The sequence below is a fragment of the Poecilia latipinna genome, unplaced genomic scaffold, assembly GCF_001443285.1.
Source record: "Poecilia latipinna isolate Pla-1442-1.1 unplaced genomic scaffold, P_latipinna-1.0 Scaffold2187, whole genome shotgun sequence".
Taxonomy (NCBI): Eukaryota; Metazoa; Chordata; class Actinopteri; order Cyprinodontiformes; family Poeciliidae; genus Poecilia; species Poecilia latipinna.
The window spans coordinates 79,053-105,268 of record NW_015114803.1 but is presented as its reverse complement, the minus strand read 5'-3'; the positions used below and the strand labels follow the sequence as shown (position 1 = coordinate 105,268).

At 37.9% G+C, this 26,216-nt stretch overlaps 1 protein-coding gene across 1 annotated transcript in view; it reads left to right on the top strand.

The window, feature by feature from the left end:
* Positions 1 to 287: 287 nt before the first annotated feature.
* The window catches only part of LOC106936646 (solute carrier family 2, facilitated glucose transporter member 9-like), a 104,557-nt gene continuing 78,628 nt past the window's right edge, over positions 288 to 26,216 (top strand). Inside the window, exons 1-3 of the mRNA XM_015017780.1 lie at positions 288 to 1,116; positions 2,637 to 2,782; positions 16,423 to 16,555. Coding sequence (XP_014873266.1) covers positions 1,059 to 1,116; positions 2,637 to 2,782; positions 16,423 to 16,555 — 337 coding nt within the window. The 5' untranslated portion in view covers positions 288 to 1,058. The remainder of the gene's footprint in view (positions 1,117 to 2,636; positions 2,783 to 16,422; positions 16,556 to 26,216) is intronic.

Sequence of the window (26,216 nt, the reverse complement as noted above, 5' to 3'; positions counted from 1 at the left end):
AAATAACTCCATGTCCGCACTAGCTGACAGATTAAAGTATAATACAGCTTCTTTGGGTAGGTTTAGTTTAAGATTACTCTGTAATGATGTCAGGTTGCCCAAAGGGCAAAAAGAGTCACCTGCTGGATTAAATTTGAAGTCTCCGAGATATTTCAAAGGGAAATTTCAATTTCATTTTAGGTGTGAAGGGGCATACTATGACAGTTTGTGCTTGCTTTGTAGAACATGGAAAATGAAGTTAAATTTGAAAAGCCTGTCTGAAGTTCTTTTTACTTTAACTATTTTTTGGGCCCTTTTAGCTGGAAAACTCTTTGACAAAGTAGATTTTGTGACATGTCTGCAAGAGCTGCCTGAATGCACAGTTTGTGGAGATCTCTTGCTAGATTTAATTTGCGAATAAAAAAAAAAAAACTACCGACACTGTTATTAATCTGATCATTCCTCTGGCTGATGATTAGGTTGATTATGACAACACACACTGACACATTCGAGCATCTGTTCAGAAATGAGTGGTTTAACTTTCAGTTTTTTCTTGGTCTGTGAAAAAACAAAAATCAATTTAAGTGAATCCTCCATGAAGTGTTCTCCATCCACTTGACACAAGGGGCCTCCTACATTAAAACATTTTTCTGCTTCCCTGGCCTTGAAGAATCCTTCACATCCATTGGTTTTCATCCCTTTTATGAACATCTAAAGCCACAAAAAAGTGAAATCATTCTTTTTTTTTTTTCTTTTGGCTGTCTCGAGTCTCATCACTCCTGATTGTTCTGGCTTTGGAGTGCCTTGCGGAAATGTTTTGACAGAAGTCAGATGTGCTCACCGTTCTCCTTCTTTTATCACAATTAAAGCGCTGCCGACGTTTCGACAAAGGGTTTGAATAACTGGATTAGAATTCCATTCAGCTCTCATTGCCATCATGTCTGCACCGCTGATCTTTTCCTCTTTCCTTTTTCATATAGAGTCACGTCTACGTTGTCTTTCTGTTTTCCAGAAAAGGGACCTTGCTGCTGAATAACTGCTTTGCTGTGACGGCCGCTTTGTTGCTGTCGCTGGGTGAGATGTCAAGATCTTTTGAGATGCTCATCATCGGCCGGATCGTCATGGGCGTGAACTCGGGTCAGTGTGCAATTAAAGGGAAGCACGTTTTGTTGAACTTGGTGTGCAACAAATGCTGCAGCTTTTGCTTATTTTGGTGAAACAAGAGTGGGGGGGAAAAAAAGGTTTAATTAACTGTGTAAACCTTTTGGTAGCCCTCCAAATAATTTAAATAATAATTTTGATACCCCTCCAAATAACACCTAACGGCTCGGCCTTTTATCGCAGCAGACTGTATGAACTTGAGAGACCAAACACATCTTTAGAGAAACGCTTTCCTGTTTCTTTCAAAATGCTCCAACCTAAAAAAGAAAAAATCAGGTTTAAAGTTTGATCTTTCCAAAGACTAAGGCTGCTTGTCTGCATAAACAAAACAAACAAAAAAAATAAGATGAAGAAATTAAGGTAAATATTATATTGGTAAAGAAAGTGTTTGGAGTTCATCAAGAGGCAAAAGCAATAAAGGTAGGCAGATGTGTAAAATAACTTGGTTGTCAAATATGAATTTGGTGGTGATCAGAGAGCAGAGAAGCTCTAATTGCCTTCTGTTCCGATAGCCACACTAAAACCACAGAGGGAAATAAAAATAAAAAATAACACCACTTATTCAGAGAATGACTCCAGTACAGCCTTGGCAACAACCATTCATTATATATTCATACTGTCAACAGGATGGGAACTATATGCTTGGATGCTCTTATCACCAAAACAAAATAAAATATATACTTCAAGCTGCAATAAAAACAAAATAAACGAAATACAAAAATAGCACTTCAAGTGGACAATCAATGAACTTTTTTTTTTCTTACTCAACTAAAACTGCAAACTTGACCATCTCGTATGGAATTGCTTTAATTCTCTTAATAAATTGACATTTTGAAAGCCATCGGCTTTACAACATGTGTTGATTTTCTAAAAGTTGTAGTCATTTGATAGAAACTGTTAGTACAGCATACTTTTATGCTGCATGTTTTTCTCAGGTCTCAGAAAAATATCTCTAAACATCAGACAAAATGACCTCAGACATTGGAGACAGTTGACAAAAAGTAACTATCAGGTTAACAGATTAAATGGCATCAGACCAGATGGATCCAGACAAAACAGCATGATAATAACTCAGACCTAAAGGCATATTCCCAAATAGACTAAGAGCAAACTGAGTCAGGCGAAATGATTCAGACCAAACAGATGTAGACCGAATAGACTCAGACCAAGTGACATACTAAGCACCATCCGAACAAATGAACTTAGACACAAAACAAAACTTTTTTGGACAAAACAACCTGATTTAAAATGACATCATATCAAATGTAATCAGACCAAACTGACTGCTTGTGCCAGTGCAAGTTTATTAGCGCTCTTGTCAAGAACCCACAAGGCTTAGAGCAGAGTTTTACTGAGTTTTCTAAACACAACAGAGACCAATACGTCATGGGGTAATTCCCTCCTGCAGATTATTTGATCTTTTTTTGTCTTCTTACTTGTTTTTACTCCCCTTTTCACTTGAGTCTATTATGTGACCTTTATTTTTTTTCCTCTAGGTATATCACTTAGTGTCCTCCCCATGTACCTGGGAGAGATTTCCCCTAAACACATCAGAGGGTCCATTGGCCAGTTCAACTCCATCCTGATCTGCTTGGGCGTGTTCACAGGACAAGTGTTGGGTCTGCCTGAGCTCCTGGGTCAGGTCGGTGAGCAAACAAATATAATATGCCCTCCTGTGTAAGCAGTGGATTTTTACAATTCGTCATTGATGACTGATTGTGATTGCTTTGATGAAGTTGGAAAATTAAAGAAAAGGCATAGAAATCACATAATCCTTGAAGTGCAATGGTACATATGACTGCGGTGTTCTCTGATTGGATAAGGAGCTGATGTAATTTCCAAATCCAGGTGGAGAAGCTCCTTTCATGGTCTGCTTTAGTAACATGTCACGGTATAACAGCAGAGTGGGCAGAGTGTGAACACCTTTTAAACAGCGCATCATCTGGATTCCAGCTGCACACCAGCATATCTATCCCTATTGAATCTGCTGGATCATTTACACGCCTGTCTGTGCATTAATTTGCAGGTGGCTGCTGGTATTTTTGTTCCTCTCTCAGTCTATTATATAAGCTCTTCAACAATTAACACAATAAAGCTTGATCGCTCTGACAGATAATCAGTTTTTCCAGACTCCTTTTACCAGTGAATGATTTTCCCTCCAGGCTGGCCTGACCTAAACCATGACAAATTATAGCTGAGAGAAACATTACCCATATTGCCTCTTCCACTGTGAGAAATAGATTTTTTTTTTAGTTTAGTAATGAATTCTTATTTTTTTGTGTTGATTTGTTTAATTTCCAGGTCTGCTTTGACAGCTCACTGACTGCTCCTTATATATTTTGCTGCATTCTCCTAATGTCTGCTACAGAGTCTGAAGGATTTCCCTTGAAGTCTATTGAATAAGTTAAGTAGAAAACAATGCTGAGGGTGGCTGGTGACACAATTGATTACCGAAAAGGGTGTACGGCAAGGTGTGAATAAGAAATTGTTAAAAGCTTGAAGGCATGGTCCGGTGTTCATGTAAAAATTAATTTCAGCAAACATTCAGCTTATGTGAAAGGAAAATTATTCATACAACCTTCCACACGGATGCTGTTTTGTGCACCAGCAAAACATGACGCTTTCAGGATTTTGTCATTTGCTCCAAATCTCTTAGTTCTGCTGGGTTGAAAGAAACACACACGGCTGAGCAGGAGATGTTTAGGTGGTCCCTAAAAATTAGTAATACTGAATACATCTCTGGTGCCAAAGGAGTGGCGCTGCATACTTTCTCTAAAGCATTTAGCTCAAACATAGTAAAATATTGTTGCAACTTTGGGTAATTATTGTGGGAGATCAGTTACTGACACAAAGTCGTCTGCAGACATCGGCAGATGTTTAGCTCTGACAGAGGGCACATAAAAGTAAAAGACAAGATTTTCCTACCAGATGAACAGCAGCTGCGGTTGCCTCGCAGCAAATCAGTCAGCATATACCCATGAAAAAGGTGTTTGGTTTCAAGAAAACAGAACACGTCCTACGTTCAACAACAGTTCATCAGAGTCTGTGGTTTCAAATTATTTTCATCCATGGTACTAACAACTTCCTGTTTCAAGAGAGATGTAGCTACAAAGGCTCTTTTTTTAATTAAAAACATTGGTAAGGCGGGTAGTAATTAATGTAATCTTTTGTACTTTAAGGAATTAAATGATTAAGTCTTAGATATAAAAAAATATGTTCTTCAATCTAGATGCTGCTATACACGTAGCAGCTACACATGTTTAAAGAATAGCTATTCTTTAAACAATTTGGGAAAATACCCAAATTGCACTGCTAATTGGTTGTAATTGAACTTTACTACCAATTAGCTCCCACACTAAGAACAACCCCACTCCTTACTGTTAACATGCAAAACTCAGAAAATAAGGAATTGGTGTAATAAAGAAAAGTAAATAAATTAACTCAACTTTGTAGATTTTCTTTAATCAAATCACCTTACAGTGCAGCCATGTTCACCCAATCAACATGTAAAAGGAGGAAGCCAGGATTGAACCTACAGCTTTTTGCACTCTTAAGACAAATGCTCTTAATGATCCACTGTCACCCCACGACGGTAAATGAAATCAATTTTACATTTACTTAAGTTATCGCCTGATGTTGAAGTTTGTTTAACCTGAAAATTTAACTGAAATATTTAAGTTCCACAACAAAATCAAATTCAACAGACATCTGTAACCACAAAAAGCACTTTTTCACATCACTGTAAACCTGAAAGTGATGTGAAAGGCCATTCGTTTGCTAGTCAAAAAGGTCTGAGTGAATAGTAAAGACACAAAAACAGCTTGATACCTAACATTTGTCAAGATTAATGGTTGGTTTAACATTGAAACCAACCAGGTTGGTTTTATAGTACAGTTAGTTGTTCTACAAGAACTATATTTAATAATCGTCAGCCACTTTTGTGCTGAGCCAGATATCTGCTTAGCTAAGAAATCACCTTTACCTATTTACATTGCAATGGCCTGCTTTCCTCATCTCCCTAATCTCTTATATTGAATTGCAGTAGGGAAAGCGCACCGGTCATAAATTGTGCAGCACCAGGAAGTTTTTCCCACGATACCAGAAGAGTTAACATTATGCACGACCACTCTTCACCTTGCTGTGGCTATTTTTAGCGTCAGCTTTAATAATTCATCACCTACAAATAGTCATTAGAAGGTGCAATTGAAAGGAAATGAAATTGCACCCTATCTTGGATGACCCACATGATACTGGGGATTCATATTCGAGTTATTCTGTGCTTTGAACAATTTAAGACAACAAAATTATTCGATTAAAGAAAAGGAAAAAAAAATGTGATATGTAATGTTGTATTTTCTATTTTAAAATGCATTTAATTTGACTTTTGAACGTTCCTAATGGAACTTGTGTGTGTTATTTGTAGGTAGAATACTCGTATCAATTTACTTTGCCTCTTAACATCCCGTTTTGGCCCCCGGCATTATGCCTAATGAGGTACCGTATGAGGACACCCGAACAACTCGCATGATCTGGGCTCTCGTGTCAGCCGGCTACCCCTCCACATCTTCGTTGCGACATTAATGTAAGAGTCGGCCACAAAGGTTTAAATGCCAAGGTCTTTCTAACTGATGAGGGCTCACAGCTCTGGTCTGACTTTTTCAACTCCGCGGCCTCTCAGCAGATCGTTCTAGTTTGGTTTGACATTCAAGCCCGAGCTGGTGCTGGAGAGAGACGGAAAGAAAGAGAGAGAGAGAGAAAGCCCATCTCTGCTCACTCTTAATTATTTTTCTTCACTTTCCCAGGCTAGCTGCCAACATCACCCATCAGGCACCTCTGTTTAAAAAAAAAAAAAAAAAAAAATTTTACCCTTCACTTCACAGTACGCGTCTGGGTCTATCTGTCTGTCTTATTTCGTTTAGATAGCACCAGGAATTGTCAGTCACACCTTGTTAACCCAGAGGAAGTGTTACTCTGTCCCTTCACACCTTATTGGCTATTGTAGCAAAAACATTGGGTATGGTCGGTGTTGATTCCGCTTGCCACTGAAAGATTGTCATGACGGGGATCCATCATATCCCCACTCAATTATTTGCGTGCTGCATTCTTAGTTTATCTTTCAGGCCCAGAAACAGACATGAGCCCAAGGCACATGAGCTTTGAAAGCCAATCAGTTATGTCATGAGAACAGAGTGCTAATTATCAACAGCTCTCCTCTTGGCACACTTTGGAAACTTTAGATTACCAGTTACTTTTGGCACCGTATTAAAACAAAAATGAATTATGGAATATGTCTTCTGAAATCAATTAACCGTATTTAAAGCCTGCAATTATATCTGTTGGCACTTGTTGATGTTCAGTTGCGATCAGTTATGGTTGCAAAAAAATAAATAAAATGCAGTAAAACTAAAATTAAAATGAACAAGCTAAAGAGTTCAGAAGGCTTTTGTTTTTCATGATTTTTAGAAATTTACATTTAAAATGTTTTGGACTTGGATCCATACATCTATACATATGTACATCTTTTTTCTTCTGCTCATCCAAGATCTATTTGGAGTTTTCGATTAGAAGAAATAAGAACGTACTATAAATTCAAACATGTGCATCTACTCTTCCTTTTAACATTTAGTGAAGTTGTTGTCATCATTGCACTCTGAAAAAGGAAACAAATTTTTAAATGCATCACTGAAAACCCAAAATAAATGATATTGTTGGCATGACGACTGCATGTAAAGTTCTGACCAGCACTGTAGGTACTTGGACCCAGTGAAGACTTTTATACAGCCATATTAAAACATAGTAGTGCATCCTATCAAGGACACTGTTGAATATTATTGAGACTCTGATTAATTACACACAGACTTTGAAGCCATTATTTCTATTAAGTATAATAATTTTCTGCGTGGCGCAAATTAAAAGATGACATTTAAGATTGAAATGTTACATCAGACCAATAAAAAAAACACATTTTATACAGAAATGTACCCTTGATGAAAAGTGAAATTGTTACTTTCTAAAGCTACGTTTAATCTTACAAACAAGCACATTTCAATTTACTGCAATGTACCTGTATAATACCAGACTCTTGGCTAGCTGTGTGTTGAGTATTATTGTCTCCACTACTTTTTACCCTGCCTGGTTTTAATCTAATTAAAGGGTTTTTGACTCTTAATTGTTCATTAACAAAACATTAGGACATGGTGTGAACTGTCTGATCAAAAATATTGCCGTCATTAAGATTATGAACAAATATTTAGACATCAGGTCTCTGTTTTATTTCTCTGAAGTTGATGTATTTTTTGTGAAAATTGAACGTGGCAACATAAGCCTTTCTTTCTGCTTCATGTTTTGTATGGTGTCTAACCTTATGCCACAGATATATGTAATGCACGCTTCCAGCAGAGCATTTGAACCCATTCGAGCATTTAAAATAGGAGTGACAAACACTTTTTCAAGCCAGTGAATCTTTTGTAAAACACCTTTTTACATTATGTCAGTGGTCCTGTGCCCATGAAGAAGGCTGATGGTTGTGAATAACCCCTTTATTCTTAGCTTCTTGTGCTTTATCCTCCTTGGCTGTGCCTTGCCTGTCATTCAGCAGAGCATAATGATTTTTAAAGAATTTATTTTGGTGTGGATCTTTTCTCTGAGAAAGAATAGCTGCCACATTTTTGACCGAGGTTGTGCTTTTTAAGGTATGTTTTTTCCCCTGAAACTATGTGGTTTGATTTAGGCTTTTTTATGTCATCCATCTGTTATCTATAGCCGCTTATCCTTGCCTGTTAAGGGGGTGACCAACAGTCTCTGGATCCATTGCAATGTAACACGGAGACTCACAGGAATCTGTATTGAAAGCGCATATTCATTATATTGCTAAAGGCAAGTTAGTGAGACCAATTAACCTAACAGTCATGGGTTAGGACTGTGTGACAGCCAGAGTAGCCTGAGAAAATCAGCGCATCCAGAAAACCCTCAAGCCAGGATTAAAACCCACATCCTTCTGGCTGCAAGTCAACAGTGCACCACCAGGCCTCTTGCCACATGTGCACAAAGAGTTTATATGATAAGCAAAGTACATGGTTAAAGTCAAACAGATTTTGATCTCTTGCAAAATTAGTTTTTTTTTCTCACATTAATAGGTTTATTCAAGGTCTGAGTATAAGTTCATCAAATCAAAGACACTTTAAAGTTTGGGACAGAGGACTCTGTCACTCAACCAAGAACTAAGTCTGTCGTATAAAAGGCAATAAATCAGTTGATTGCATGACAAATTAAAACAAGCTGGATAATATCCATTTACAGAATGGTTTGTTTTTCTCGTGTCTCTTGCTCTTTCTACCAAAGACTGGATGATAAAATACTTAATATACTTGGTCTTTACTAGATCCTTTTTTGAAGGACAATTTTGTTTATAGAGACTCGTGTTTCTGTAATGTAACATTTTATTTGTTCATTTGATTGTTTTGGATATTTAAAATGTCTTCCAGTTTAAATGCTAAATGTTTGTTAGAGGTTTATTGATCTCTGACAGGCTGTACTAGCATTAATTTGCCATTACCATTATATTACTTGATATTGGTCTCAAAAGAATTTATTGCATTAAATTCTGGGACAATTTATCGCTCAGCAAAATTTGTTACCGCCACAGCAATACCAAGATTTGTTTTAAAAAAATATATAAACTCACATTTTGGAATTAGAGACTTCTCACATAAACGTGCAGAAGCAACCCTAGATGGTGAATCAGCTTTTCAGTATCTGATTATGCGAGACTTACAGTTCTTACAGGAATGTTTCTCTGCACCACATGTCCAATACAGTATCCTGTCAGACATGGTAGGAATGCAGGAAAGACTCAGACACACAGAGATCAGGGATGGGATGAATTGAGGACAAAGGTCGGAATCTGTGTCCAGAAACAGAAATGAACGTACAGTCTAACGGGAAAAAGACAGAACAAAACCGAACCTCAATAGAGCAGAATCCAGCTGAGAGGCAGAAGAACAATAAGCAGGCACAGGTAGACAGTGTAAACTGCTTCCTGCCTCACATGCGATCAGGAAATGGAAACCGAACGACTGAACCATTACAGACTAGATTCTTAATCTATATATATTGATTTGACCCATGTCACATTTTAAACTACCTTCCTAAATATATTATGGCTGCCACGTATCTCTCCAGAGCCACTGTGTATTCTGCGACATGCTTTTTACTCCATGTCATTTCGAACTTACGGGAGAGATGATATGTGGTAAATGCATCAACATGCCGGGCTGGCCTCTGAACGCGGACTCCATCAGGCTTCCTCTCCATGACGGCTTCTGTTAATGGGAGCTGGTCCAAGATGTCATTTGTTGTCGACTGCCAAATTGTGATAAGCTGTGACAAATGATAATTAATGTAACCTTGGTGCTCAGCGTCTGACCTTTTCCCAGTAGAGAAGCATGTTTATTTAGGTTTTGCAGGAGCAGGCCTTTAGCCAGTCGGTCACTAATGGCCCATGGGATTCCGAGGCTGTCAGCATGCCTCAGACAAAGACAAAGGTTCAATTTAGCTGCCTTAATGAGCTTTATTTATACTCTGTGTTCTCCATTACATCAGTCTGTAGCTTCAGAGAGTTGTGCAAATTGATAAAAAAGGTCTATGGATTGCTTTAGCCTATCAGGGAACTGTTATTCTTGTTCATGCTAGATAGTCAGTACTCTTGGTTTTACACAAGATCAATGAAATACATTGAACAGGGTGAGATTCACTTTTTGTGTGACCGAACTTTATATTGTTGGCTGTGGAAACATGGATCGTGTTGGACATGGAACAAGGGCTTTGCTAAGCTACATTTCCTGACGATTGGTATGTGTGTTCACACACGTTCTTGTCCTCTTGTCAAACTCACATTGTCAGTGGAGATGAATCGCTCAGTTTTTGACGTGCAGAAGTGCTGCTGGTGAGACGTGATTGGGTTAAGACCTCTGGAAGCTTTCTACAACACTAGTGTATGTCCTGGGAGATTGGTTGTCTGCAGTATCCATCGTCTTTGCAGCAAGCTTGACTGCAAAGATCTGAAATCTGATTCATGGAACTAGAATACTGAACAAAGTTTTTCTTTTTTAATTTTTCTAATTTTTGTGTTGAAAATAACCTTGTTGAAATATAGAGCATGTGGGGTATAACTAGCATGTTGTCTTACATTGTCTTCCATTCACTGTACTAAACATGACTAATAAATAAGCAAAATAGCTAAGCTTATTTTAGGGAAAAGGGGCAGTACACTGGCCCCCACTAGCGGGTAACACACTGCTAGTGGTTGTGCTAATGTTAATGCACTGCCTTCTAATTTTTACTTTTGCAAAAGTTATGCTCAGATGTTCATTTCGTGGCACTTGATTACCAGAAAAATCTCATCTCTTAGCAACAGATTAACAACAAATATTGTTATTGTTGAAAAAAATACAATATTTCTTCTGCTCTTATAAAATACTACTTAACTTACATTACTTAAGAATTGTGCAGTTGAAGTTTTCAGAAAAGTGATTTTTATATTTTTTTTTGTCTTTGGTGGTGAATATATTATAAAACAGAAATTCAACACAAAAGTAAAATCTGATTTATACTTCGTGGCAGTTTGTTACCAGAGAAAAACGCTAATCTCTTAACACCAAATTAATTATTGTTTATAAAACATAAGCTACTTTGAAATACTGCATATCTGCTTAGACACAAGAAATTTACATTTGGTAAATTTTGCAACAGTAAAAATTAGATGTTTACTTCGTGGCACTTGGTTACCAGAAAACACGCTCATCTCTTAGCAACAGATTAACAACAAATATGGTTATTGTTAAAAAAGAACCACAAGATTTCTTCTACTCTTTTGAAATACTACTTATCTTATGTGACTTTGTACTTAAGAATTGTGCATGTTGGTGAATTTAGGAGAAAAGTGAAAATGTTTGGTTTTTGTCATTGGTAGATATATTATAAAACAGATATTCAACACAAAAGTAAAATTCAGATTTATACTTCATGGCTGTTCGTTACCAGAAAAAAAATGCTCATCGCTTAAAACCAAATTAATTATTGTTTATAAAACATAAGGTCTTTTGAAATACTGCTTATCTGCTTAGACACAAGAAATTTACAGTTAGTAAATTTTGCAAAAGTAAAAATGACGTTTACTTCATGGCACTTGGTTACCAGAAAACGCGCTCATCTCTTAGCAACAGATTAACAAATAGTGTTATTCAAAAAACTGTTCAAAAAACATAAGATTTATTCTGCTCTTTTGAAATACTACTTTTCTTATGTTACTTTGTACTTAAGAAGAATTGTGCTGTTGGTGAATTTTTGAGAAAAGTGAAAATATGTTTTCTTTTTATCATTGTGTAATAATTGTCTGTGTTATAAAACAGACATTTAGCACAAAAGTAAAAATCTGATTTATACTTTGTGGCAGTTTACCAGAAAAAATTGCTCATCTCTTAAAACCAAATTAATTATTGTTTATAAAACATAAGCCCTTTTCAAATACTGCTTATCTGCTTAGTCACAAGAAATTTACAGTTGGTAAATTTTGCAAAAGTAAAAATCAAGTTTACTTCGTGGCACTTGGTTACCAGAAAACGCGCTCATCTCTTAGCAACAGATTAACAACAAACACTGCTATTGTTCAAAAAACAGATTTCTTGTGCTCTTTTTAAATACTACTTATCTTACACTACTTACTACTTAAGAATTGTGCAGTTGGTGAATATTGCTGAAAAGTGAAAATACATATATTTTTTGTCATTGGTGGTAAATTATAAAACATATATACTTGTCTGTAGTAAGTGTTCCGCCATGACGGCGTCTCTCTAGTTCTAACTAGAAGCTCTGCCCTCCTCTGTAGGAACTGTGTGTTCCTCCATCTCTGTAGTTCTCAACATATCTGCCCTCCTCAGTGTTCTGTTGCTATGGTAACTAATCCTCTATGAAAACTGTCATGTGTGAGTGAGACCCAGGGTGCGTTCACACTGCAGCCTGAAGTGACTCAATTCCGATTTTTTTTGACGTAAAGTGACCTGTATCCGATCTTTTCATGGCAGTGTGAACAGCACAGGTTGGATTCTTTTTCGAATGTGACCCATATCTGATACGTATCCGATTCAAATGCGACCTAACGTTCAGGTCGCATTCATCCGAACTGAACGTCACTGTTTCTCAACAAATCTCACTATTCTGTGTCCTGATAAGCGCAAGTGGGAAGAAAAACAACAACCATGACGGACTATATGAGAATTAAGTTGTTAATATGCTGCTCCGGCCGGACAACAACTTCAAATATGTAAACTAAGCTCCACTGTTAGCCTCCATGTTTACCTCCGCAAAGGCTGAGCACTTTGTCTTTTTATGGCGGTTGGCAGAACACTGAGAACGCTGACGCTATTGCGCCCTCCACTGCCCATGCGGGACACTTTCAGGTCGTTTTCCCGTTTACGACCTGAAAGTGTTGTAAACGGGAAAACGACCCGTTTTCCCGGATCTGCATACAGGTCGACCTGTATGCGACCTGTATGCAGAACGCATACAGGTCGACCTGCATACAGGTCGCATTTACTGGCAGTGTGAACAGCCCTGGCAAAAAAATCGGAATTGCCAAAAAATCGGAATTGAGCCACTTCAGGCTGCAGTGTGAACGCACCCACAGAGGGGCAGACAAAATTCTATCTCTGTTTTGAATCAGTGTCAGAGTTTGTTTTGATTTGAGCTTGGCTCGTTTTTTTGCTAATTACGTCGCCATGGTTTCTTGAAATGCCAACAGAAGTAGTAGTTTGCATGCCGAGATCTGTCCGCATGTTTTGATATATGTTTTGTGGAGGTGCACGCAGCGGTTCAAGCCGCATTAATGGCAAAAGGAAGTGGCAGTTATTTTGAGGTGTAGTGTAATAGGTGCCTTCCACCCATTGCCTGGCATTAAAAGAAAGAAAATCCACTGTAACCATCCCTACCATTCTCCGATTGTACAATTACACTAAAAAAAGGACACATTTATTCTTAGTTCCACTCAGTTCATAATTGTAGGGTGTTTCTTCTGTGATTGATGAAGACACAAAGTGCTTTGGGGAGCCCAAATAAGGTTCAAAGGTTAAAGTTATTTTTATGTGTGGACCAGGAAACAAACCTGTTACATAAAACACATTGAAAATACTCTAAACATACCATACCTTTGATAAAACATGAACCTTTTGACACACTTATGATAAAAGTAGGTCAGTTATCCTTATCAGATTTTTTTTTCGTAGACATGTTGCTCTTGCTTCTACTCTCCTTGTTGCCGATGGTGACTTCGTATTAAACAGACATGCTCCAGATGACAAAAACAATTTAAAATTCCAACAGAGATCATCTCTGTAATTAAGAATAACAAGATGTCATCCGCCTCCTGTAAGGCGTGAGTCCTAGCATATTTGCTTCCAAATATAAATTGTGCTGCTTTTGTGATTCCAAGAATGGGATCGCATCAAACATCTGCAAGGTCCAGCTGTCAGCTGGTTCCCCTGACAGGCCATCAGCAAAATAGGCTTATAGAGAAGGTGACATTCATCACAAACAGCTGCGGGCCGACGGATGATGGGCTTTTCTTCTGATCCCAGCAGATGCACACGTAAGATCATCCAAAGACATTTACTAACCAGGCTCTCACTTTGCAGACGTTCTGCCGTATAGTTGTGCTCTCCAGCTGTTGTTAAAGAAACACAGCTCAGCAGAGATATTTATCTCCCAGGTAACAAGCAGGCTTAAGGGAAAATAGACGAGCCATCCGTATAGATATTAATTGAAGTTTTTACATTTCATGTCGTATAGAATTCCGCGTGAAGGGAAAGATTATTTTCACCTACTTTCTAGTACACAGAAGGAAATGACTTGTGCAATGATGTACAGCCGCTGTAAGGGTGAGTGGAAGACTTTATCTCCTTTCTGTGGGGTAAAACTTTGAGGAGTTTGTCACAAAGCAGACTCATTACGCAGTTAGACGCTGCAAAGTTAATTTAATTACGACTGACCCAGTACGAAGGAAAAGCACGCTTTAGCTAAAATAATTGGATACGCAACAGATGTGTTCCACCTGACGGATTCATTAGCCCTGTCAAAGCCAGCTGGGTGCTGGGTTTTAAATCGTTTTAAAAGAAGCCATGATTGCAAGAAATCATTTCAGTCCGTTCAGCTTATTCTCTCCAGAGGGCCTTGAATCCTAATCTTGGAATTTTGAATAAAGATTTAAGAACCACGCACCTCTTAGAAAACACAAACCAGCTCATCTCAAGGCAAAGCAATGCTCAGTCCTGGTCTCAGCTGATACTTTGAGGGAATACTTTATGATTAGAGTTGATAATCATTAAGTGGACACATGAAGCCTACTACTGTTATAAAGTATCACTGGATACCAAAAAGTATACATTCATCACATACTGTATGTCTGACCGTGAAACTTAACACTGAAATCAATGCTTGCAGGGCAGCAAATATTTAATCAGCCACTTCACCTCCTGCTGGTATAAAATGGTCTGTTCCTTGGCATCTGAAGCGTTTTTTTAATCTGCCAACATAAATACCATCCACCAGTAGTTAAGTGCACAAAATAACTGGTAGGAGCTGTGTTATTATCAGTAGAGACAGTCCAACTTTCTCAGTCAGACAATAAAGTATATTTTTTTATTTTCTACCAAATAACTCAGATGGCCATAATTGAGGAACATAATTAATGGCTGTGCTGGATACAGACATATTTTTCCATGTCTTAAGCTTCTTTTCGTATTTTGTTACTTTTTGTATTTGCACATTTTCTCATTCATTACTTTAGTTTTTAGAATTATGTATTAGTTTGAGAAGAGTACCAGTCTATTAATTTTTTTGAGATGGTGAGAGAGGGGGCAAAAAATGTAAAAGTACTTAGCTTTTTTTCAGATTAGTGCTGGAAAGAAGGCAACAGGCTGGTATGCATCTAGCAGGCAATACGGTGATGTAGTGGTTACCACTACTCTGTCACATGGTTCAAATCTCTGGTTGTACAGCTGTGATCATTTTAAATTGACCTTGGGTTTGAAATGGCAGGACGGTGTCCTGTTCAATGAATTAGGACATGCGTTCTGACGAGGCTCATTTATCAGACTACAAGTACCTTCTGAAAGCAGGTTTTAACTATATGTCTCAGGTATATTACGTTTCTGATGGAATTTAGTTTAACATTTGCATTTGTCAATATTTTGGAGAAACAATTTTTTATGTTGACATTGAAAGGTTATTTTCAGTCAGAAATGCCTAATTTTGTTGTTGATCATGACTAATAAAAGCAATAAAACAGGGTACTGAGTACTTTTAATAGGGTCTGCATTATTTACCTATTGCAATATATGTATTCTGTGGGTTTGAACAACAGGAAAGTATGTTTTGTCGAACAATATACCCTTTAACATGTTTAAAGTATGTGCTGTTGTTGAGCTTCCAGTTTGAATATTTCATTTGCAAAGTTGGTCATTAATCAGAAATGTGATGACAGTAGCTCTGTTTCAAACATCCAGTATGCCACCCAGCGAGTAAATCTTCATCAGTGCAGACAGGGCCTATGCATTGTGCTGCATGAGATTATGTCAGGTTGTTTCTGGTTTGTTGCTGCAATATGTCTTTAGCACTTTGGTAAATTTCATACCAACATTTTAATGCAAGACAGACAAGATGATAATTTAACCTTAGTATAACAACAATGTTGCTATAAGTCAGAATTACACTGCTCTAGACATTTTAGATAGAATGAATGAAGTTATTGAAACAAAAAATTCAAACCTCCATGTGATATAAAGACAAATGTGTAAAACTTTGGCCATGATTTGCTTAGATATTTAAGTCTTACCATTTATTCCTTTTATTTTCTTGACATTCTTGACTTTTCCATGGATACGCAGGCTTTTATCGCTGGCCTTCCACATCTAAAAAGCTCTCTGGTCTTAATTGCAAAAGCAGAAACCATTCAACCCACACTCACTTTTCACATCTACGACGTAAATGCACACACTTTTAAATACATATTTTATGCAGCCATTTTTTTATTATTATTTTTTTGCATATTCTAAAGGACATATGCAGTAGAAACACCGTAACTAACTCTGTCTTTTAATCAAAGCCCACCATGCACGCACTCATTCGATATGACAGCTGCAACATACAGCTGTTCTGCAACATGTCTGTGTGTTGTCGCTCTCCCGTGTCCGAGGCTTTGATGTGGCTGTTCTGTTCATGTTCTGACTGCAGGAGTCCAGGTGGAACTACCTGTTCTCCTTCCTGGCGTTTCCAGCAGTGATGCAGCTGTGTGTCCTACCCTTCCTCCCCGAGAGTCCCCGCTACCTGCTGATGGAGAAGAAGGACGAGGCAGGAGCAGAGAGAGGTAGAGAACACTCTCTACCTCTCACACTAGTAGAGAGTGTCAAGTAGATTTGCATGATGCACACAAGCATTACATCGAGGGGAGCAGCAGGTATCGCAATCTCATTATGTTTTAATGTACTAAAATGATCTTTTCTCAACCTTATTCCTAAAACCAATGGAAGACAAAAGAGTGAAAGATTCACTTTCACATATATCTTTGACTGCACTGAATAATGCATTTTTTCTTCATACAGCTCTGTGTGACTCCTGAAGTCTGGCTGGGAATTTAGTATTTTAGGTTCTCTATATTTTCTGGAACTATTCGGACACAAATGACCCTTCACTGTAAAACTTTTATTACTATTCATTTCAGCCAAGTTGTGATTTTTATAAACCCAGTCATATTGTATTTCTTCTATACCTAATCTTGACCCACCTACCTCCCACCCACCACCACAGCTGGCTCATGCATTTGAAAGATTTATAATTTTATTCTTTGCAAAAAAAGACTCACACTTTACACATACATTTGAACCATAGCCAAAATTTAGTTTAGCAAACATATGAAAGCGTGAAAAGCATTCAGTGTCAGTCAGAAGTTTACATTTAGTCGGTGAATTTTAAATGCTAAAATTAGGTGAAAACGATATTTATTGATTTTCTCAGATGCAGTCAGGGTCAAAATTATGAACACGGTTCCACTTGCACCTCCTCTAATAGTTCAACAGATATGATTTGCACCATGACTACATTCAAGCATCTGGCTTAAAATATGGCTGTATATTTCACCAAACATCGGAAGTAGTAGAGTTCATTTGTACTGGTTGATTACTTTGCACCACTTTTAAAAATACCACACACATTCGTAACTGGGTTGAGGTCACGGCTATAGAGAGACTTAACCCTTGTGCGTGTGAGGACTGAGGCAAACGTAGAGGACTATGGAAAATTATACAAGTTCTACATGTGTGGTGTCGGTTGGATCCCATTTCTACATACAAGGGTTAAGTAAGCTGTAACCTTTCTGACTTGACTTTATTTCAAGTTACACCATGTTTACTTGTGTAAATATGACTTTTACTATACAGTGAACCTCGCTGTAGCGCGGTTCACCTTTCAGGGTCTCGCTGCTTCGCAAATTTTTTGTGCAGTCTGTGCATTGTGTTCTGTGTCCTTATTGGCTAAACAGTCTCCACACTTCTTCTCTACTTTTGTGCCAATAACGTCAGGATTGGTACAAATTCAGGAGATGAAAACTGAAACTTTAAATGCCTGCTGGAAAAAAAACTGTGGCTAGAGGCATCGCAAAACCCGACCGGAGGCTCGTTTGACGAGATCCATCGCTTTGCCATAGATACAGCTGTGAATCTTGCAAAGGAGCTTGGAGGAGATGCTTTAATGACATGACTCCGGATCACATTAAGGCCCGATTGATGCACACGCACATCTGCTGACCTGAAAACGGGTTTTGTTCTTTGGTTTCAATGTAGAGTATTTATTTGTAAAAAATAAAGGTAACTACGGATTTCGCCTATCATGGGTTATTTTCGGAACCCAAGGCCCTTCAGTTCTGTGTCTACTCCGTCAGATGGGCTTTTTGTTGTTTTTTATTTTAAATAATATTTCTTTTGTTTCTTGAGAAGCATTTTTCTGTAAAATCAGTAAAAAATATCACTAATGGGGTATTTTGAAAATCATTTTAGATTTATTTTTGTCAGATGTTGATGACAAAGTTCTGGGTCAGGTTGATTAAAAATGTAATTTTTTAAAAAAAATTGCAACTGGGAGCCTGTACCTTAGCATCTTTACATTTTCTAAACATTATTTGTCATATTTGCTTACATAAGGTTGAGAAATAATAAAAAAAAAATATGGGAAAATTAAAACCCATTTTGTCCCTATTCCCAAGAATCACTTATTATAGAAAATTTAATTTAATGTTTAACATGTTTTATGGTCCATTGCACTTTCGTTTATTAATCTCATTGAGATTTTAAATCTACCTGGTTAAATAAAGTTTATATACATACAAAATTTTCTCGTGACATCTTTCAGGAGCCAATCGCCTCCAACGAGATGCCATATGCTGATGTGCATGTATATTAAAGAACACATAATATCAACATGGAACTGCTGGAGACTACAATCACAGAGATGTGCCGTGAATTTAAAATTATTTGTTCAGATCTTATGGCACGAGGGTACAAACAAATATTTTTCAAAAATGTAACGGGGTCACATCCCCCTTTACACACAACTATTGCGACGCCCATAGCTAAATATAGACTAAATTAAGATGCAGCCTCATCTCATTCGCATCAAAATTAATTTGGTCTGACCATGATCCTCCGTTAAATCGAACATTTTTTTTGCTCTACTGCAACCTCGCCAGAAACAAATTAAATGTTCACGGTGCTTTCTGATGCAACTTCCTCTTACTTTTAAGCACTTGAGATCTGTTTTAGGTTTTATATACTTTTGCTTTAGTTCTAAAAGTCAAAGTCCATCTTTCTCTCTGTCCGTATTTCCAGCTTTCTAAACGTGTACTTATCAAAGTGCTGAAGTGCAGCGGTCACGTGATTTCTTCTCGCAGCTCATGTGCTGCAGGAGCATATAGGGGAGACGGGACTTTGATCAGTTTTGTCTCCTGGGGTATTTGCCTTCTTTGATGTCCGTGTCCATACATTATAAATGGAAACTCTCGCATGTATCGCCTTCGCTCTTCGCAACTTTGAACATTGCGATTGTGTCATTTCAACATAATACGGTTTTATTTTCAGGAGAGAAAACTTACCTTGAAGGTTCAGAATTAACATAAGGAAAAATGGTAAGTTGAATTATTTCACTAGTTTTGCAGTTTATCAAGTGCAATTACTGCCATCTTTATTTATTTGCTACACTCATTCATTATGTGCTCATTTATTCCTTCATTTTGAAAATCTTAACTATTTGGAACTGAGGAAGAATTGGATCAAAAATAAAGATTTTAAATGTGGATTTAGAAAATGTTTCTCAGTTCTCAACCTGGTAATGTAGAAGTGGACAATACAAAGAGAGGAATAAGCAGTTCACTCTTAGTTGTTACAAAGTAAAAAACAAACAAAAAAACAGCAAAGTTTAATTTATTTTGAAATTCACTATTAACATACTTTAATCTGTTTTATTTTCTTAGGGTATGATTGTCTATTTGTCATGTTTGCAGGCCAGTCAATTAACTCAGAGTTTTTAAACATAAATAACTCTTCTGTAGTTACTCTGAACTACGGCAGAGTAACTGCGGGAAAAAACAGCAAGAAACAATGAAAACGAAAAGCTTAAATTTAGGCCTAAGGAAAAAGGTACAGCTTTGGAAACAGTATAACTAATATCGATGCAGGTTAGAGGTGCACTCAATGTTATTGATTTAATAAGAAAATGTTCATTACATTTGTCAACTCTGGGAAAAACGCAAAACATCTGACTTAGACTTAGAAAAAATGACATCTCTGTGTTACAAAACCGAGTCCTAGAATTTACTAGAAATAAAACTAAACCTTCAATACCAAAAGTAAAGCATGTTGGGTCTAATTAGTACGTCATGTGGGCTGCTTTGGGCTGGAGTCAAATTCTGTTGCTGCAGATCTGCTTTGGAACAGACAATCAAGACTTTTATTTAAAAAAGTAGAAATAAGGAGGAAATTGTTGATTAATAACTTTTTCTCTGAAAAAGTAATCCTTTGAATGGTCTAAAACTTTTCTCCTTTGGAATTAAAGAGATAGGTTGCAACTCAGTGGAGCATGTTTATTTATACCGCCCTCTCTCATTGTGCTATTTGTGTTTCATTGCTTCCTTCACCAAATAAATTATTCCAGCCTGGAGTTATTTCAGCGTATTTGAATTTAAGGAATGTGCTCTTTGTCCTTTAGAAAAAAAAAGAATTTGGAATGAGAACTAAATAATTCCAGAAACACCGTATATGAAGATGGCTCTCACTGAAATGCTTCAGTTTTCTTAACACTCACACTTCAATGTTTTCTTAATCCTACATGCTTGCTTCTGTGTTGCGATTTATTTTTTCTCATAAAAAATGAATCACTGGAAATGACTATCTACTTTAAGGACATCTAGTTTGACACCCTTCATCCTTACCGGCCAACAACCGGCCTGGAATCCCATGCTGTCGTTGGCATGTGTTTCTGCGCCGTGGATGAGGGACTTGTTGTCAATGCTCACAGATATTGTTGACGGACTCCGTGGTGTCCCATTATCATCACAGAGTGCGAGAACACCATGTTCTCTTGCTGTCCAAGTTGTTTTGTTGTCAGGCCACATAGCTGCAGTGGTCCTGACTACCGAGTAAAAGCTTTTAGTTTAAACATGAGTACAAATCTACATTTAAGACAGTCAAGGAAATTGGCATTGCTGTTTTTCCGCAATTAATTTCACAGTACTTGCTTTTCCTGGTATTTTGGTTTTACCAATGCAAAAGTGTTTACATTTTTTACTCGTTTTTGATTCAGTTTGAATGTTTTGCAGCGCTGTAGGCTAAAATGCTGCTAAGCATGAGACCATCAAACCATTACCTTCCGTCCTAATTGATTCCTCTCAAAGCTCCGTCACTTCCGTCACTCCGTTTCATCATCATCGCTCTGCACTCGGTTTTCTGGACTTCTGATTTCTCCACATAAACACAACTGTGAATTTCAGGATCTGAAGATATTTTTGTACATTGTGAAGCTTTGCTTTTTATACTAACTGTGTTAGATTTGTGAATATTTAATATATTACTCTGCATTCTTAATCTGTTGCTAATATCTCAAAGTACAGACTCATTACACCTGTGAAAAAAAATTAGTTACCCGAAACTTTGAATATCTTTGTTATTCTAACCAGCTGCTGGTGTTGATTGAAAACAATCGCCACCTTAATGCATAAATCAGTTTATTCCGACTGCCTAAATCGTTTAACTTTTCTCCACCTTCTCATTATGTGTTTAAATTACAATACAGGATAATTAGAAGGTCATTAAGTCTGTAGGATTATTTGGAACTTCTGCTGAGTGACATCAGTTCACCTTATGAATTCAGCATGGAGCCTGGCTGTCCTCTTCTGAGGGGAAAATAAAAAAGCGGCATGCCCAACAAACATCAATATCAAGTCATTGACATGGACAGCCCCAACGTGACTCTGGAGATAAGTAGCTTACCATGTTTTCTCTCAGCAGGGAAGAGCAATTACATAGGTATTTGTGTGATTATCATCACATTGAAGACAGATTTTCCATAAGCCTGTTTTTTATTTTCACCACTTATTAAAGAACATTCTTAGGTTAAAACGCTCCCTTTAAAGAGAGATTAGAGTTTATTTCCTCTATAGGTTTTCTTTACAGGACCATCTACATCTACTGCATCAAAGTGTGTGTTACTATCATTTTATACTCTTACAGTCTCGATATGTACAGTAATAATGCAACACAATGAAAATTGAAGCTGGTCACATCACACCTGTGTTTTTCTGACACAAAATCCCCACAAAATATAGTTTTTTAGTCAGAAATATACATTGTTCCATTCTTAACTCATTGCAGTAGTTTATTTCTTTACATGTATATACTGGTGCATTCAGTCAGACTCTAAACACACACACTCACCGTCCTTGTACTTTCCAATTACTGGACCACACATCCCAGAAGAACTTGAGCCTGGTTTCATGTTGGCAGCTCTGTATCTTGTGTGGTCAGGCTCCACACCATCTGCCATCAAACCATCGCATCCCAATGAACCTGCTTTTTTGGTCCCCTCTGTTCTCAAAGATTTTCTATTCTGGGTTGTGTCCTTAATCTTCGTCCACCTGAGTCTTTCCCCACAGCCTCAGGGATTCACCTTTAGGGGCGAAAGGATCAAAAACGCAGGAAGAGGTGCCTTTATACGCTCTTCTTCTCTCCAGTGCTGATGTGAAAATGGCTGCCAGAAACCTAGTCAGCTCTGCTTCAATAAGAAATAAGTCTTTATTTCTGCTTTTCCCCAAAGTTTAGAAATAGCACAATTGTAAACAACAATTTTTTTATGTTAATATATGGTAAATCCGACTGTTTTAATGTGATAAAATACTATGGAACAACTCGGATCAAAAACATTTTTTTCCCTAAAACTTTGTTTGGCATGTTAAGCTAACATCCTGCAGGAAAAGCAACATGCACCATTTTGCAGGAACATCTACTGGGTCACAATTTATGGAAATTTCCTGTGAAAATATTTAAACCGGTTGGCAAATAATAAATGATGCCAGTCGATAACCAAACGGAGTCTCTCCAGATTTGCTGAGAGGGGAAAAAAATACATCATTCATAAATAAAAAGATTTTTCACTTTAAGCAATTTGCTTTTGGATTGGTATTCTGTGCTCACATGTTTATAATTTGTGTAATTTTAACCAGAAGATTTGCATATAACCCAGGGAAATGTTTAAAGTAACCATCCTATCAAGTATCAAGTCTACTTTAAATCGACTTCAGAGTTCAATAAACAATATGGCATTAAATCCCCACCTAAGCCAGTGTTTCTCAATTATTTTGTCATGCCCCCCCTAGGGATCATAATTTTTTTGCCCCCCTGTTCAGTGCCCTTCCCTCCCCAGAATTTAAATACTATTGCGGATCTGTTTATATTTAATAATTTATTGTACAACCCACTGGCTCTAACATTGTATGACCTTATTATCAAAACCACTGTTTTATTATTGTAAGCCTCAAAATAATTTCCAAAATCAGTTTGAGTGAATCACTAACATTTAATCAAGACTACTCGGTTTGAAAAAGTGCAAATGATTCACTGGGATTTGCATTTTTAGACTTAATATGGTAAAAAAAAAAAAAAAAATAGAACTGTAAGCATTGATTACTTGTCAGCTTCTTCAGTTTAGTTTTCCACAAGGCATATAGTTCTTAACATTTATGGAAAAATTTGCAGCAATATTGCTAATAGTTCAGCTTGTCAGTTGAGAAGAGATGAAAAGTGTATAACATTTTTGCATTAACAATAAAAAGACAGGTTTTGTCAATTTCTTGGCCTTTTTCTGCAAGCTACAGTCACTTGCTTATGATGGAGTGAGTATAAGTGCCGGGCTCTGAATTTTTGATTTGTGTTTTAAATACGAGTAAAGTTGGACGAGAATAAAGACTAATTTTATGATAGCTTTTCACTGTAGTCCACTACATTGCGGAATACTGAGGGTCTTATGAGGTAAAAGTTGGTACTGGTTTAACAAATGACTAAGTACTAAATGTTTTGGCACATCAGAAGCAAATTTTCAGCCCCAGGTCTTTGAAACAATTGCTTACACAACTTTTCTAGTCTGACAGAACCAGACTTGCTGAGCGGGTCATGTTACATATCACTCTATCGAAGCTTTTTAATTTAACGACTTTCTTCCAGCAATATTGCGTCTTTATTCTGCCAATATTTAAATTACTCTGCTGATACGACTGGGTTCTCGTAGTATTATGACTGTATTCTTGTATTTGAAAATAAGAATCTCTTATCCTAACCACTGACCTCTGCTGCCGTTTTTCTTTTCACTGTCAAACTTCTCCATCTCTTTTCTAGATAGATATATTTCAAAACATCCGCGCTTGTATCCTTCGCTTTGTTTTTTTTGTTGTTTTTTTTTTCTTCTGCTCCATTTACAACAGTGCTGTGGCTACTTCTACTGGCTTGAACAGGCAGGCAGTTGATTAGTTTGAACACTGCTGCCACCTAGTGACCGGAGGTGGCACTGCTGCCACCTAGTGACCAGAGGCTTGTTTATCGGTTAACATGAATAAAGACAATTATAAAGTCCTGCTTCTCGCGTCCCCTCTGACACTTCGCCATACCCCCCCCTGGGGGCGCGCTCCCCACTATTTGATAAGTACTGCAGTATGCTAAGGAAGCCGGTCCTGACTCTGAGGCCGGTCATGACTCAGTGGACGGTCCTGACTCTGAGGCCGGTCATGACTCGGTGGACGGTCCTCACTCGGTGGACGGTCCTCACTCGGAGACTGGTCCTGACTCTGAGGCCGGTCCTGACTCGGTGGACGGTCCTCACTCGGACGCCGGTCATGACTCGGTGGACGGTCCTCACTCGGTGGACGGTCCTCACTCGGAGGCCGGTCCTGACTCTGAGGCCGGTCCTGACTCGGTGGACGGTCCTCACTCGGACGCCGGTCATGACTCGGTGGACGGTCATGACTCGGTGGACGGTCCTGACTCGGTGGACGGTCCTGACTCGGTGGACGGTCCTCACTCGGACGCCGGTCCTGACTCGGACGCCGGTCCTGACTCTGAGGCCGGTCCTGATTCTGAGGCCGGTCCTCACTCGGTGGACGGTCCTCACTCGGAGGCCGGTCCTGTCACGGAGGCTGGTCCTGATCCTGAGGCCGGTCTTGACCCGTCATGTTTTTAGTTTACATGACAGCAGCTTATAAATATATTTATAAATGGTTTTAGTTTGCCGTCTGCTATGTCGTTACTATAAACAAGTCATTGTTTGGTGATTAATCAGGACAAAATACGTTGTTTTGTGGCTATTTGGTCCCTATACTTTAAAATATTTGTTTAATTACACTCTATTATTAAACTTTGCTAAATAGATGTTGGTAGCGATACTATGTAGGACTGAAGCTGTGTAATAGCCGTGTAACATTAGTGTACATGAATCATATCCTATCATTTCAAGTGCACAGTGATCTGAACAGTTCGGTGGACAGTGGACACATTGTGGCTGCGCTGCATTTAATAAAGTCTGTCATACGACATATTAATGCGCAAAAAAGAGTTACGGTGATCTGTAATTGTCTCTGTTTAATTTAATTCCAATAAAACCCTGTTTCCCCTGTCTGATACCGTTTTATTCTTACAAACTCCTCTGTATTTAAAATAATTTTAAACGGTAAGATATTCTAATAAAAGCATTAGTGCATACATTTATAGCTTTTCATTTTAAACAGGTAATATATTGTGGTTTTGTTGTATATATAAATTTTTCCAATGCTAAGCTAAGCATAACTCCTAAGTTTCCACTTCAGTCCCGTCACTCAAATAATGTTATTCAATGTATTTAACATTAACACAACCCGCTATAGTTTTCTGTTTGTAAACATGATGGTAGCAGTTTGGGACGCATAGCACTGACAGATAGATTTAGCTATCTATCCGTGCTACGGCAGGAAAATCTGACGAGGTAGCACTGATAGTCAGAACATCGGTCCTCACTCGGAGGATGGTCCTGACTTGGAGGCAGGTCCTCACTCGGAGGACGGTCCTGACTCAGAACATGGTCCTGCCTCCTCTGAGTGGCCCAAACTCAGAGGCCAAACTAAGACTGGACAAAACTCAACATTTGTTCCACTCTTAGAGGGTTCTTGAGTCTGAGCATCGTCTGAATTATTTCCACAACAGAAAGCATGTTGAATGTACTTCCATGCCTTTCTAAGATGGTCTTGTCGACAAGATTCGACAATTAATCTTGTCGAAGATTAATTTTCCTAGGACGTGCCAGGGTCCTTTTGAAAGCCTAGTTGTAAATAACTACTGGGTTGTCACTTTTTATCATCTTAAACAGCAATTCTCTAACTAAATCATCATTGCCTGAGAGAAGGTGAAAGATATCTCCGCAGAGTTTTCTTCCCATCTTTTCAAAAAAGATAAAAATCTTTGTCCTTT